Source organism: Oratosquilla oratoria, chromosome 8 (genome assembly GCF_046742065.1).
Source record: "Oratosquilla oratoria isolate Oo_2021 chromosome 8, ASM4674206v1, whole genome shotgun sequence".
NCBI classification, from domain to species: domain Eukaryota; kingdom Metazoa; phylum Arthropoda; class Malacostraca; order Stomatopoda; family Squillidae; genus Oratosquilla; species Oratosquilla oratoria.
Window position 1 is genome coordinate 10,083,938 of NC_134784.1, and position 14,538 is coordinate 10,098,475.

General features: G+C 39.1%; 1 protein-coding gene across 5 annotated transcripts in view; it reads right to left on the minus strand.

Moving 5' to 3' along the window:
• Positions 1-5,889: 5,889 nt before the first annotated feature.
• Positions 5,890-14,538, minus strand: part of LOC143027578 (trafficking protein particle complex subunit 13) — an 85,565-nt gene continuing 76,916 nt past the window's right edge. For 4 of the 5 annotated variants that reach the window (XM_076188892.1, XM_076188897.1, XM_076188895.1 and 1 more), the window contains 5 exons: positions 13,658-13,754; positions 11,084-11,316; positions 7,466-7,566; positions 6,703-6,853; positions 5,890-6,362 (listed from right to left, as the gene is read on the minus strand). In XM_076188892.1, the coding sequence (XP_076045007.1) occupies positions 6,264-6,362; positions 6,703-6,853; positions 7,466-7,566; positions 11,084-11,316; positions 13,658-13,754 (681 nt within the window). In that variant the 3' untranslated portion in view covers positions 5,890-6,263. The remainder of the gene's footprint in view (positions 6,363-6,702; positions 6,854-7,465; positions 7,567-11,083; positions 11,317-13,657; positions 13,755-14,538) is intronic. The other variant, XM_076188894.1, reaches the window with a different exon arrangement.

Below are 14,538 nucleotides of genomic sequence, written 5' to 3' on the forward strand. Positions count from 1 at the left end.
GGAGGAGGGGTGTGGAGTGTTTTCAGGGATGGAATGGGTGGGAATGATTTTATGCCTTTTCCTTTTTGGCTACCTCCCTAGTAAGGGGGAAAAAGCCTTGGTATATGTATATGTATGTTAATTCCTCATTCACCTCTTTTACTTTTTAATTGCCTTTTTAAATCTTCTATTTCTTTAGTTAATTTTTTGTTCACTTTCTCAAGTTCTTACAGTTTTTCAACTCTTTGCGCAATCTTTGCTACGTTACCGAACCTATTCTCCCAATATTCGGTCATTTGTTCAAGTTTTTCCTCTAGTCTTGCCAATCGGAGGAGGTTGGTATCCCCCCCCCTCATTAAATCCCTGGAAATTATTTTCTTCACCTTCCATTGTGCTGCTCTTATCTATATTTCCTATATTTCTAATCTTAATGCTTTTACTGATATTTTTTATTTCCCCAATGTCGTCAGCTGATCTTTTGTTTAGATTTTTTCTGTTGTCAGGGGGAGCCCATTCGTCTCCCTCCTCATTTTCTTCCATTTCCCTCAGTAATCCCTCCCCTTCTCCCCTTTCATTACCTTTTTACTACACCACGAGTTTTCCCCTTCCCTACAAATACAATAAGGTACTTCCTCATAGTTGAAATCCACGAAAAAAAAAAAAAATTCCAGAGTTCCAATCCACGTCGTGAATCCGACGAAAGTGTGTGTATTTACCTAGTTGTATTTACCTAGTTGTATTTTACGGGAAGGGGAGCTATGCTCGTGGGGTCCCGTCTTCATATCTCATTTTATCTAAACTATTTTTAAATTCATGTATTGTTTTTGCACACACCACTTTCTCATCTAACTTGTTCCAACTGTTTATTACTCTGTGAGGAAAGCTGTTCTTTTTCAAGTCTCTTCTATAGCTGTCTTTTTTTATTTTCTTTCCGTGTCCTCTTATATTTCTGTCATCCCATTTTATCAGATTCTCTCTGTCAGTAATTTCTATGCCTTTCATGATTCTGTAAATAGCTATCAAATCTCCTCTCTCTCTTCTTTGCTCTAGTGTCTGTAGTTCAAGCTTTTCTAGTCTCTCTTCATATGATAGTTTTGAGAGTGTTGGTGCCAGTTTTGTAATTGCTCTTTGTATTCTTTCAAGTTTTTTTATACATTTTTTTGTACTTGGTGACCATATCGTTGCTGCATATTCCAATCTTGGTCTTATCAGGGTGATTAGGATTTTCTTCACCATTTCTTCATCCAGGTATGTAAATGCCACTTTGATTGTTCTTATTAAATTACAAGTTTCTCCAAAAATCTTATTTATATGTTTCTCAGGTGACATATTATTCATAACAATGACTCCCAGGTCCTTCTCATTTTCTACTTTTTTTATTCCTTCTTCTCCCAATTTATATGCTCCTGTTATTCTGTTTTTGCTTTTTCCAAATTCCATTATACTACACTTTTTTGTATTGAACTCCATCTCCCACTTCCTCCTCCATTCCTGTACTTTATTTAGATCTCTCTGTAGTGATTCACAATCTTCTTCAGTTTTCACTCTTTTCAGTAGTTTTGCATCATCTGCAAAGAAGCTCATATAGCTTTCAATTCCTTCATCCATATCATTAATATATATAGCAAACATTATTGGGGCCAGAGTTCCTTGCGGAACACCGCATATTACTTCATCCCATTTTGAGTGCTGGTTTCTTATCACTACTCTCATTTTTCTTTCTTGCAAAAAGTCTTCCATCCAATTTAGTAGTTTTCCCTGTAGTCCTCCTTCAGTTTCTAGTTTCTTAAGCAACTTCTTATGTGGTACTTTGTCAAAAGCTTTCTTTAGGTCTAGAAATGCACCGTCCGCCCATCCATCTCTTTCTTGTATCATATCTATTAGCCTTGAATAGAAACATATTAAATTGGTGACGCATGATCGTCCTTGTCTGAATCCAAATTGCCTTGGATTTAGTACGTTGTTTTTTTCCAAGTATTTTACCCAACTATTTTTGATAATTCTTTCACAAATTTTTGCTATTGTACTTGTTAGAGAGACTGGTCTATAGTTTGTAGGTTCTTCTTTATTTCCTCCTTTATATATAGGTACTATATTTGCTTTTTTCCAATCTTCTGGAACTTTTCCTTCTTTCAAGGAACTGTTTAGTATGCTATGTATTTTGTCTGCCAGTTCATTCCTGCATTCTTTCAGAATCCAGTTTGCTATTTCATCTGGTCCATGCGATTTTCTGACATCAAGATTACTCAAGTGTATCAATATTTCATTCTTTGATACTTCTATTTCTTCTATAGGGGGGACTTTCTTTTTCCATTCAGTCTCTTCAGGTTGTATGTTCTCCCTTGTAAACACTGATTTAAAATGTTTGTTCATAATTTCCGCCATTTCCATTTCCTCAGTGTATTCAACTCCCCCTTGTCTTAATTTCTCCAAGTCCTGTTTGTTTTTCAGTTTGTTTACAAATCTGTAGAATAGTTTTGGTTGATCTTTACATTTTTCTATGACGTCTTTTTCATATTTTCTCTTTTCCTCTCTGCACGTTTGTACATATTCATTTCTATAACCGGTATATATTTTCCATTTTTCAGGTCTTCTGTCTTTTTTCCATCTGGTCCAGGCTTTGTCTCTTTTGTCTTTTAACTCCCTACAACTTTTGTTGTACCAGCATTTTACATATTCTTTTTCTTGTTTTTGTCTTGGGACATACTTTTCCACTCCTTTTTTGTAAATTTTTGTCAAAATATTCCATTTCTCTTCCACTGATGTTTCTTCTTTGTATATTTCTTCCCAGTTTTCTTGTTGAAAGAATTCTCTTATTTTATCAAAGTTTGTTTTTTCATACATCATTCTTCCTTTTCTATATTGCTCATTTCTTTTCATATATTTTTCTTCATTAAGTTCCAGTTCAATCAATATGTGGTCACTTTTACCTATTGGTGTTTTATATTCAATCTTGTCCACTATTCTAGGTTCAGATGTAATTAATAAGTCTAGTCTCGATGGTTCTTCTTCATTTCTATACCTAGTGTTCTCCTGTATCCATTGTGTCATTGTGTGGTCAATAATCATCTCAAGTAGAGCATTTCCCCATGAGTCGTCTCCACCCTTTACTGTCATTTCTTCCCAGCAGATTTCTTTGCAATTAAAGTTGCCCATCATAACTATTCTTCTTCCATCTTCCATTATTTTATTTAATGTTATCTTTGTGTCCTCTAACATACTTTTATGTTCACTCTCCCCCCATGAGGCTGTTTTTGGCACATAATTTATCACAAATTTTCTGCTCTTCTTATCTCTGTCTTCCACTTCTATCATAATCATCTCTACTGTATTCTTTCCATATATGACACCTTTCACGTTTATATCCTTCTTAGTCAGGAACATAACTCCACCCCCTTGCTTTTTCTCTCTGTTTCTAATCCAATAATTGTATGCATCATGTCCTACACTGTTGGGTGGTAGTGGGCCTTTTAATTTTGTTTCTACAATTCCCATTATGTCCGGTTCTTTTTCCTTCAAATAATCATTCAGCTCATTCAATCCTGTTATTAATCCATCTATATTTGTGTAAGACACTCTTAGTTTTCTGCCACTTCCATTGTGTTCTCTGTTTCCCTTATGTTTTTCTTTTGTATGTCGAACTTCCTTAGTTTCATGTTCACTACTCTCCAATAGAATCTCTCTTTCTCTGACTCCGTTCTGTTCTCGTTTTTTGCCTTAGCTTCCAGTCTTTTCTGCTTTTCTTCCTCTCTTTCCTCTTTATTCATTTCCCTTTTTATCCATATCTTTTTATATTGTTCACTTGTTGCTAGTTTCCCTGTTTTGGATAAGATATTCTCTGCAGTTGTTTGTGACTTGAATTTAATCTTAATTGGTCTGGTCTTGTCTGTGCTATACTTTCCGAGTCTAAATTTCTCTTCGATTTGTTTCATAATTTCTGGTTCATCTTCCTGAACTGATTCTAGTAATTGGCTTACTTTTTCATTTTCCTCTTTGATTCTTGTGGTTCTATCTGTGTTGTGTTTCTCTTCCATTCCTAATATAATTATACATTTCTTCTTGTCTGCTAAATCTCTTACTATATTCTCCTTTTGTCTCATCACTTTAATAACTGAGTCTTCAGTATGTTCTTTCAATTGCTGTTTGACTATGTCAGTGAATGAAACATTATTTCCTTCTTGGGTTGCTTTCCAATTCTTAGTTTCTTTAGCTATTGTCTCTCTGTTTTCTTTACTATTCTTCTTCAATTCCTCATTCTCCACCTTTACTTCTCTTAACTGTCTTTTTAGGTCTTCTATTTCATCAGTTAAGTTTTTATTTGCCTTTTCTAGTTCTTCCAATCTTTCAACCCTTTGTAAAATGGTGTTCATATGACCTAACCTACTCTCCAAGTCCTCGATCACCTTATCAACCTTCTCCTCTAGTCTTGTCAGTCGGGGGGGGTTTGTGTCCCCCCACCCTCTTTAAATCCCTTGAAAATATTCTCATCACTTTCTACTGTATTGCTCTTATCTATACTTCTAATCTTTACATTTTTATTAGACATTTCGTCGTCGTCGGGAGGCCTTTTGTTTACCTTTCGCCTGTCTGCCTGGGCCAAGTCTACTCCTTCCTCATTTCCTTCCATTTCCCTCGGTAATCCCTCCCCCTTTCCTCTTTCCCTACTTTCCTACTACTCCACAAGCAATTTCCCCCCCACCCTGTAAAAACAATAGGCACTTCTCTTTGCGTTGGGATCCACAAACTTCAATTTTCTTCAGAACGTCTTCTAAGCCGTCCATTCGTTGAAGTGTGTGTGTGTGTGTGTGTGTGTGTGTGTGTGTGTTTTTGTCATTTTGGTCACCTACTTCGATTGGGCCACTATCTCATCCACAGGTCGAGGCCACCAGGTCTCTCATCAATAGCAATTGGGCACCACTCAGGTCAAAGATATGGGTGCCAGAGGCAGAAATGTGAAAAATCGGAGAAATGGCTCAACTTTGGGTGGTCGCCATGCACAGGTCCTGGGTCCAGGTTCCTCAAGTCTACCTTGCAGTGCAATGTGGACCACTCTCTCTGGTCAAGCTTGAGCCAAATTGGTGACCTGCCAATGTTTGGAAAAATTTGTGGGATTTTTTGTTTTGGGGTCATTTTGGTCACCTGCTCTGATTGGGCCACCATCTCATCCACAGGTCGAAAACTGCCAGGACTCCTGTCAATTCCACTTGGACACTGCTCAGGCCAAAGGTATGGGTACCAGGAAGAAGAAAAAAAGGCTCAACTTTGGATGGTCACCATACACAAACCCTTGGGCCCAGTTTCCTAAAGTCTCCTCACAGTGCACAACTCTTCTTCTGAAGTTCTGGCTGGATTTTTGCCTTTCTGTCTCTGGCCCCCACCCCTTTGACCTGAGTGGTCTCCATAGGAGGCCTTGTAGTCCTCAAACTGTGAGTGAGATGGTGGCCTAATTGGAGCCAGGGGCCAAAATGAACTGAAAATCTCACAGGAACTTTTGACCAAAATTGTCAGGTAGGAGGCCTCATGGCCCTTGAACTGTGGGCGAGATAGTGACACAATCGGAGCCAGTGGCCAAAATGACCCAAAATTCTCCCAAGTATTTTTTTTTACCAAAATCACATTGGCTGATTTAGCCCAATCTTGCCCCACATTTACATTCAATTTTTTCCTATCACATACCCTCGCAAAATCCATCACTATTTTAATTCCTCCTCTGACCCTGCCACAAGCACAGTGTCATCAGGAAACAACTGGCTCACCTCCCACTTTATTCTATTTTCTTTAACTATCTCCAGTCCCTTGCCCATCACCCTTGCCTTTACCTTCTGCACCTCCCCATCCATTATTGCAAAACATATCACCAGTATCAAATGTTTTCAATCTATTTTGAAAGGGCAATATACAGCCTTTAACTAGTATTTTTTATATTTTATTTACATTATACACAACATATGCAAATAATCTGCATGCAAATCATCAAACTTCAAGTCATAGTGAACATATGTACATCATACCAAATATGATTTTGTTATCTAGATGTCTAATAAAAAAAAAAAGAAATATTCAAATTATAAAGAACCTATAAATTACTGTGATCTACAAAACAATCTAACAATAGTTTTCTCTTCACTTTTATTAGAGTACAAGTCCTCTGTAAGGAGCACTGTCTTAACCTCCTGATGGGAAGTTCGCAATGTTAAGCCAAACAGAATCAACAAATCAAATTATAATACATTCAAAGATCCCCTTACAATTTTCCAGTCTGCTATTTTCATCATCTAATACTATCAGGTCAACTTATTATTAGTTACTAAAACCTGAGCTAACTTTTCATAGTCATATGTTCTTTTCAAGAAGGTATCTGTTAATCTTACTCCTGAAATTGTCTGAAATAAAAAAAGAGGAAAAAGTTTTAGTTTTAAGGGAATGTCACCAACATTTGTATGCCACACTATCTATCTATATCCCAAAGGCCCCTTACAAGGGAAGTCACCAAATCCCCTGTGGTAGAGGGAAGAAAAAATACTGGCACTGAGTTTTCCCACTTGGTTCATAAAAGGCATCTAAATGGAAAAGAGTGATGGAACTGGGTATCCTGCTCTCAGTAAACCTATTCCTACAAGAAGTCATGGCATAAGAGGGTCTGGGAGGAGTTTTCCAACCAGAAGCCTAAGCTTTGAGTCTTTTTATGTCACAATAAGATAACAGATAATCATCATCACATACCTGTAAACCCATGCGAAGAGGCACTAATGAGAGTTCAAATATTGCTGCTTCTCCTGTCTGCAGAGTATTTATATCCCTTGATACTACACCTGTCCATTCAACACAACCTCCTCCATTGATGAACTCTAGATAGAGGTCAAGACTCCGTTCACTAAAGATATGAGAAAAGGAAAAGACCAATGAATTACTTAATTTTCATCTGAAGCTTGCTGGCCAAGCAGGTTTGAGCATTACTACTTGTGATGGAGGTTGAAGGACAGCAGTTCAAATCCTGGCACCAGTAAGTTGTACCAAGGCCATGATTCATTAAATTCCACACTACAAATTCCTCTGTAAGGGGAGTTTGTGATGTTAAAAAGAATCATCATATGAAGCTAGACTCCACCCAACAAACATCTGAGACAAAAAAAATATATATACAGGGGAGGTGGAAAGCAGAGATGGAGAGCTGGCAGATAACGTTGATCAAAGAATGTCAAAACAACCTGGGTATAATGTAGAAAGAATGAGGAAAGACTGCCTATCATTCTGTTGCCTCCCATCCTCATCTCATATACCATCTTCGACAACTTTAGCACTACCTCCCCATATCCATTCTTCCTCAATTCCCATTCTCATTTGTATTTCTCTACATCTTATATCCCTCTCAGTCCTCAGTGGTATTCTTTTTTTCTTCTCCCAGTTAAACTTACTCACTTTCAGCACGTGTAACCTCTCTGCCTCCCTTCCCTAATTTTTTAACACACTCCCCAATGTAACTCACCAAATATTAGTAAAAGAAAGGGTGATATTAAAAGGGACCTCCAACTGCACAATATTGGGAATCTTCAAGACTGAAACCTGCACATCACCATATTGTGGTGCCTGTGAAGAGAGAAATGTGAAACATGTTAAAAACTTTCATGGAATAAATACATGCATACATACATTTACCAAAGGCTTTTTCCCCTTTACAGGGGAGGTAACCAAAAAACAAAGGCATATAATCCACTCCCACCCATTCCCTCCCCACATACTCCACTCCAATCCATCCCCCTCCCTCCCTATTATCCTGGCCCCCCCTGGATGATGGGACATCCCTGCATCTCGCCCACTGCCCTGGGTCAGAAGCAATGCTGTAAGACACAACACATCCACAGCAAGGCTGCTTCATTAAATCAGCAACCCTCTGTCCCCTCATGCAGCAATGGAGATGGGGAGAAATCCCTTTGGGCTGTGTCAATTTATTTTTCACACACACTCCCTCACCCCCCATCCCCCACCCACTCCCTTTAAGGGGACCGGCTGATCAAAAGATGAAAATCTTTATTAATTGGGTTATTGCACAGAAATTTATGCCAGGAGTTAAGGACACCATATACATCTTTCCTAACCCAAAAAAACTAATCTGCAACCCTTTCATGTTTTGCCCCCCCATCTCCCTTTCAAAAAAATTGATAATTTTGAAATGACTACTCCTCCTATAATAATTGCTCTACATGAATGAAATTAATATGGTGGAAGGACCTTATCCAGACCTTCAAACTAATAGAGAGAAATTTTAGTTAAAGTAATTAGTTTGTGGAATTTTAATTTTTATATCTTTTCCCACCCCGTCCCCCTTCAAATAGGGAATTTTTTTTTTTGACAAAAATTAACCCTTTCAGATATTAAAAAAAACGTTCTATTTCATCAATCAGGCAGATTTAGACATATTATGTGTGAATTTTCATTGAAATTGATTAAGAAGTTATGGAGGAGTAGAAGTTTGAAGGTATAAAACTTAGGTTTTGAGATACGGGCAGTCAAAGTTTTCACTAACTTTGAACCCCTACATACTAATATAAATAAGGGATATCATGGCATTTCCTTATTTAGCTTTTTAGGCTTGAATGTTGATGATATTTAGAATAAAATTTATTCATATTCAGTCATATATGTTGATGTCCAGTCATATAATCCTCTGTCTTCTGGCTCCTGGTCCCCACCTGCATTTTAGGCAGGTTATTACATTAGGGTGTCATAGCTTGCTTACTTTGTAATTCTTGCCTTTTCCTAGCTTCCTGAAGGTGTTTGGTTTGCTTGCGAGGACATGGCATCTCAAAAATAGTATAACAGCTTGTCAAATGACAAAAGGATTGATGGTGGCTGGCAGTGGAGCGTATCACTCAATTTTTATCTTCTGTTTATCGCTTTCTGAGGCATCTACCCATTCTGGGGTCTATATATAACCTCTGGTACAGAGACAGAGTTGCCAGAAGTCACTAGGAATAGCACTCAATCATTACAAATTATTATTATTTATTGCAATAATATATATATTGTAGTGACCAATACGTATCATAGGGCCGAAATGGGGTCGAGTTGGGGGGATGAGGGGGTTTATTTGCCATAACTACGAAAATAAGGCGAATTTTGATTAAATACTCCACATACAGATTGTCGATTGCCATACGCAGATGTAGAATTTTTTCCCCAGTTTTTCATTTTTTTCCCAATTTTCATCGATTCTTGACCAGCCGGTCCCCTTAATACAACACACCATCATTCATACACAACTATTCTCCACTCACCCCTATCTTCTGTCTTCTGTTCTTCCTCAACAGACATTCCTCTCTTTCCCAATGCCCCTTTTACCCCATCAATATATCTCATCCTTGGTGGCCCTCTCATGTTCACTCCTACCTCTACTTTCCACACCTCTTTTACTAATCTTTCTTCACTTATTTTTTCCATGTGTCCAAACCATCCCAATACTCTTTCATCAACCCTATCTCCCAACTTCCTTTCCACCCCCATTCTCCTCCTCACCTCCTCATTTCTCATTCTATCCAGCCTAGTAACCCCCATCATACTTCTCAGACACCCCATCTCAAACACTCTCTTATGTTCCATGTTTCTGCCCCATACAGTGCTGTTGGCACAATCACTCCTTCATACAATCTCCTCTTAGCATCCATTCCCAAATGTCTATTTCTCATTACACTTTTTAATCCACCAAGGTATTTACTTGCTTCTCTCAATCTACAATCTACCACCACCTCCACTCCTCCCTTTCCTACCACATTCGCACCCAAGTATCTAAATCTTTCCACTTCCTCCAGTCTTTCTCCTTTCACACTCATTTCCAGTCTGCTGCCACTTTCTCCCCTTGTACACCTCATCACTTTACTTTTACCAACATTTATCTTCAACTTCCTTCTTTTACACACCTCAAACTGTCACTAACTTCTTCAAACCCTCCTCTGATCCTGCTACAAGTACAGTCATCAGCAAACAACTGGCTTATCTCTTTTCTCCATTTTCTATCACCAACTATCACCCTTGTATTTATCTCTTGCAGCACCCCATCCATGTATAATTTGAACAGCCAAGGCAACATAATGCACCCCTGGTGAAGTCCCACCTTTACCTCAAACCACTCACGCTTTCCATTTCTGATCCTAACACAAGCTCTGCTACTCTCATAAAAACTCATGACTTCTCTTAAAAGTTTTCCTCCTATCCCATATATCTGCAATACCTCCCATAGCACCTTTCTGTCTACCCTGTCATAAGCCTTTTCCAAATCCATAAAGGCCCAAAAAACATTCTCACATATGTCTTACCACAAAAATCTGATCTACACAACCCCTACCTGTCCTAAACCCACACTGTTCCTCACCAATTACTCTCTCTGTTCCTCTCCTAATCCTCTCAATCAAAAACCTCCCATAAGCCTTCCCAACTACACTTAACAAACTGATCCCTCTGAAACTACTACACTCACACTTGTCCCCTTTTCCCTTGTAAAGTGGAACTATATAGACACTCCTCTGGCACTCTACCCTCTCTTAAACAAACATTAAATAACCTCACCAGCCAGTCCACCATCAATGTACCTCCTTTTTTTTAGACATTCTGCATGACACCCAACCAACCCAAGTCCCTTACCTGCTCTCATCTTCTTAACAACTGCTTTCACTACATCTTTCCTTATTTCTCCTCCATTTTCCTCATTCATCATTGTCATTTTCTTAGTGCTTCCCACTGCAACTACTTTTCCCTCCCTATCCTCCTTCACATTTAGCAACTCCCTAAAATACTCTGCCCATCTTCCTCTTACTGCTGTCTCTTCTATTATCATCTCTCCATCTGCACCTTTTACCTTATCTTCTCTATTTGATTTGCCTCTTCCTCTTAATTTCTTTCCAAAACATTTTTTTATCACTTTCAAAATTTTGTCATAAATACAAATCATATATTAATCAAGTTTGAATTTATCATGTCCAAAGCCACATTGTATATTTACATTTGTGGCCAACTAATGAACCAATTTTTCACTTAGAAGTAACATAATCCTAAAGAATTTAACATTTCCTTCAAACAATTTCATTCTTAGACTAAAAACTTTAAATCTTACCGTTCTCTGTAACTGACTCGTCTGTAGCCTGCCCCTGTCACCAATATTAGTTCGCCATACAATATCTAGTTTCCCAACAGTCGTTGCCTGTTTCATGGCACTGGAGGTAGTTCGTGTTTCTGGTTTGGGCTTTAAACAGTACAGATATTGACGAGTATCATGTGGATTCAGTACGTTGATGGGCCCAAACACAGATTGTCTGCTTTCATCTACAAGTGTATTCAAGGGAGTGACTGGAGGGTGAAGAACAAATCTATTAAGGTGTAATAACTTTGACTTGGACACCACCCTTACAAGGTGGAATGTACACACATATCGCTTGTTTGCGAAAACGTCGTCATAACTCAAAATATCAAATTTTTCAGGAGAGGCATTTTAAAGTTTCAAAACGCTCTCAATATTATAAAAAGCCCTCAAACACCATAGGTGGAACATTTTTTGGAGCATCAAATACGCCTCTAAAGTTTATAGAAGTTGAAACAATCATAATCTTTACTAAGTCTAAAATATTTGTTGGAACAAGTTGGAACATGTAAGGTTATGTCGTTGGGACATTTAGCACTCCCTAGCGGTCAATTTTTGAGCTACAGATATGACACTGATACCAAAAAAATCCGCGTTTGAAGATGAATATGTCTGTATAGATAACTCAAAAATTCAGTTTTTTGAGTTATGACGACGTTTTCGCAAACAATCACTACATGGAAAATAAAAGACTGAAAAAACAAATATTTTCATCTATAATGAGGGAAAGATAGCTGCAGTGCTAAGAAAATGACCGTGATGAGTGAGGAAAATGGAGGAGAAATAAGGAAGGATGAAGTGAAGGCAGTTGTTAAGATGATGAAAGCAGGTAAGGCACCTGGTCTGGATGGATGCCATGCAGAATGTCTAAAAAAAAGAGGAGGTACAGTGATGGTGGACTGGCTGGTGAGGTTATTTAATGTTTGCTGAAGAGAGGGTAGAGTGCCGGAGGACTGAAGGAGTGCCTGTATAGTTCCACTTTACAAGGGAAAAGGGGACATGTGTGAATGTAGTTGTTTCAGAGGGATTAGCTTGTTAAGTGTAGTTGGGAAGGCTTATGGGAGGATCTTGATTGAGAGGATTAGGAGAGGAACAGAGGGAGTAATTGGTGAGGAACAGTGTGGATTTAGGACGGGTAGAGGTTGCGTACATCAGATTTTTGTGGTAAGACAAATATGTGAGAAAGCTATAGGAAAGGGGAAGGATGTTTTTTGGGCCTTTATGGATTTGGAAAGGCTTACAACAGGGTAGACAGAAAGGCACTGTGGGAGGTTTTGCAGATATACGGGATAGGAGGAAAGCTTCTAGGAGCTGTCAGGAGTTTTTATGAGAGTAGTAGAGCTTGTGTCAGGATTAGAAATGGAGAGAGTGAGTGGTTCAAGGTAAAGGTGGGGCTTCGTCAAGGATGCGTTATGTCGCCCTGGCTGTTCAACTTATACATGGATGGGGTGGTGCGAGAGGTAAATGCAAGGGTAGTGGGTCAGGGATTGGAGATGGTTAAAGAAAATGGAGAGAAGTGGGAGGTGAGCCAGTTGTTGTTGGCGGACGACACTGCGCTTGTGGCAGGGTCGTAGGAGGGACTGAGGAAGTTGGTGACAGAGTTTGGGAGAGTGTTTGATAGAAGAAAGCTGAAGATAAATGTGGGTAAAAGTAAGGTGATGAGATGTACAAGGGGTGAAAGTGGCAGTAGTCTGGAAGTGAGCATTAAGGGAGAGTGGCTGGAGGAAGTGGATAGTTTTAAATACTTGGGTGCAAATGTGGCAGGAAAAGGTGGAGTGAAGGTGGAGGTAGAATGTAGATTGAGAGAAGCAAGTAAATGCCTTGGTGGATTAAAGTGTAATGAGGAATAGACATTTGGGAATGGATGCTAAGAGGAGACTATATGAAGGAGTGATTGTGCCAACAGCACTGTATGGGGCAGAAGGGACGTCCTAGGATGAGGTGGATGGATGGGGTGAAGGGGGCTTTGAGGAAGAGGGGAATGTCTGTTGAGGAAGGACGGGAGAGGACAGAAGACAGGGGTGAATGGAAAATGGTTGTATATGGATGATGTTGTGATGCATGAGGTGGAATGGGCAGGGGGGTGGGGGGTGAGGTAGTATGTGTGAGCAAATTTTGACGCAGCCTGAAGGACAGAGGAGGGGGGGGTCGCCGATTTAATGAAGCGGCTTTGCTGTGGATGTGCTGTGTCTTGCGACACTGCTTCTGACCCAGGGCAGTGAACAAGGTGCAGGGATGACCCATCATCCAGGAGGTGCTAAGATGAGAGAGAGGGTGGAGGGGTGTGGAGTGTATTCAGGGATGGAATGGGTGGGAATGATTTTATACCTTTTCATTTTTGGCTACCTCCCTTGTAAGGGGGGAAAAGCCTTGGTATATGTATGTATAATGAGATTTTCAAATGAAAACATTTGATTTTTCAGTCTTTCATTTTCCATGTGGTGATCTGTACATTTGTGAATCACATGTTCATATTATTCATTGCTACATGAGTGAAAAGAGAGCGTCAAAGAAATGGTGAGCTATGGAATCAAATATAACTTCAATCACCTGTAAAGTATGCAGAGGCTTCAAGCTCCACTTTTTCCAAGCAGATTGGACCAGAGGTGATGTTCTGCACACCCGTTTCCAAGTAAACCTCATCTGACTAGAAGAGAAATAAACATTTTAAAACAGTTTTAATTATGAGACATATTTTGGCATAACACACCATTAAAAAAAATACACTGAATACATTGTTTAAGGGGAAAGATAAACATAAGTATACCTGGGCTAGGGTGGTTGATGGGTGAGTCATCAAGGTGGCATTGATAAACTATTTAGTAATGCCCAAAAGGAGGATTGAAGAGTTCTGGATGTGTACATTAAAGACTGGATGTAAAAAGGAGAGAAGCAGAGAAGTGTTCTACGTGAACAAGTTGAATAAGGAGAAAGGGAAAGCTGAGAGAGGTATGGAATGTGGTGAAAAATAAAGTGGGAGCAAAGGAAGAATAAGTTTCAGGAAGAGAGAACTAAAGTGCACTGAGACAGTGTGTGGGATAAGAAAGATGGGTGAGAACAATGTACTGTGGAATGAAGAGGTGAGAGCAATGGTAGCAGAACAAAGATGAGCAGAGGAGGAATGGTTGTAAGGAAAAAATGAAGAAGCACATGAAAGGTTGTGAGACACAAGGTAGGGGAGGCCAAAAGATGAGTGGATGCTAGGTGGAGTCCATGTTAGAGAATTCAGAAAATACTAAAGAGATGTCTCAGAATGAAATAAAAAGATTACAAGGAGGCAAGTCAGGTGCATAGATGATAAAGGGAGCCGATAGACATATGTTATGGAAAGTGAAGGCAGTGAGTGCAAGATGGGTAAAGTATTTCAAGAGTTGTTGAATATATAGGAGGATTGGGAAGCCTCGCCTAAGGCAGTGGGAAATGACAGGAAA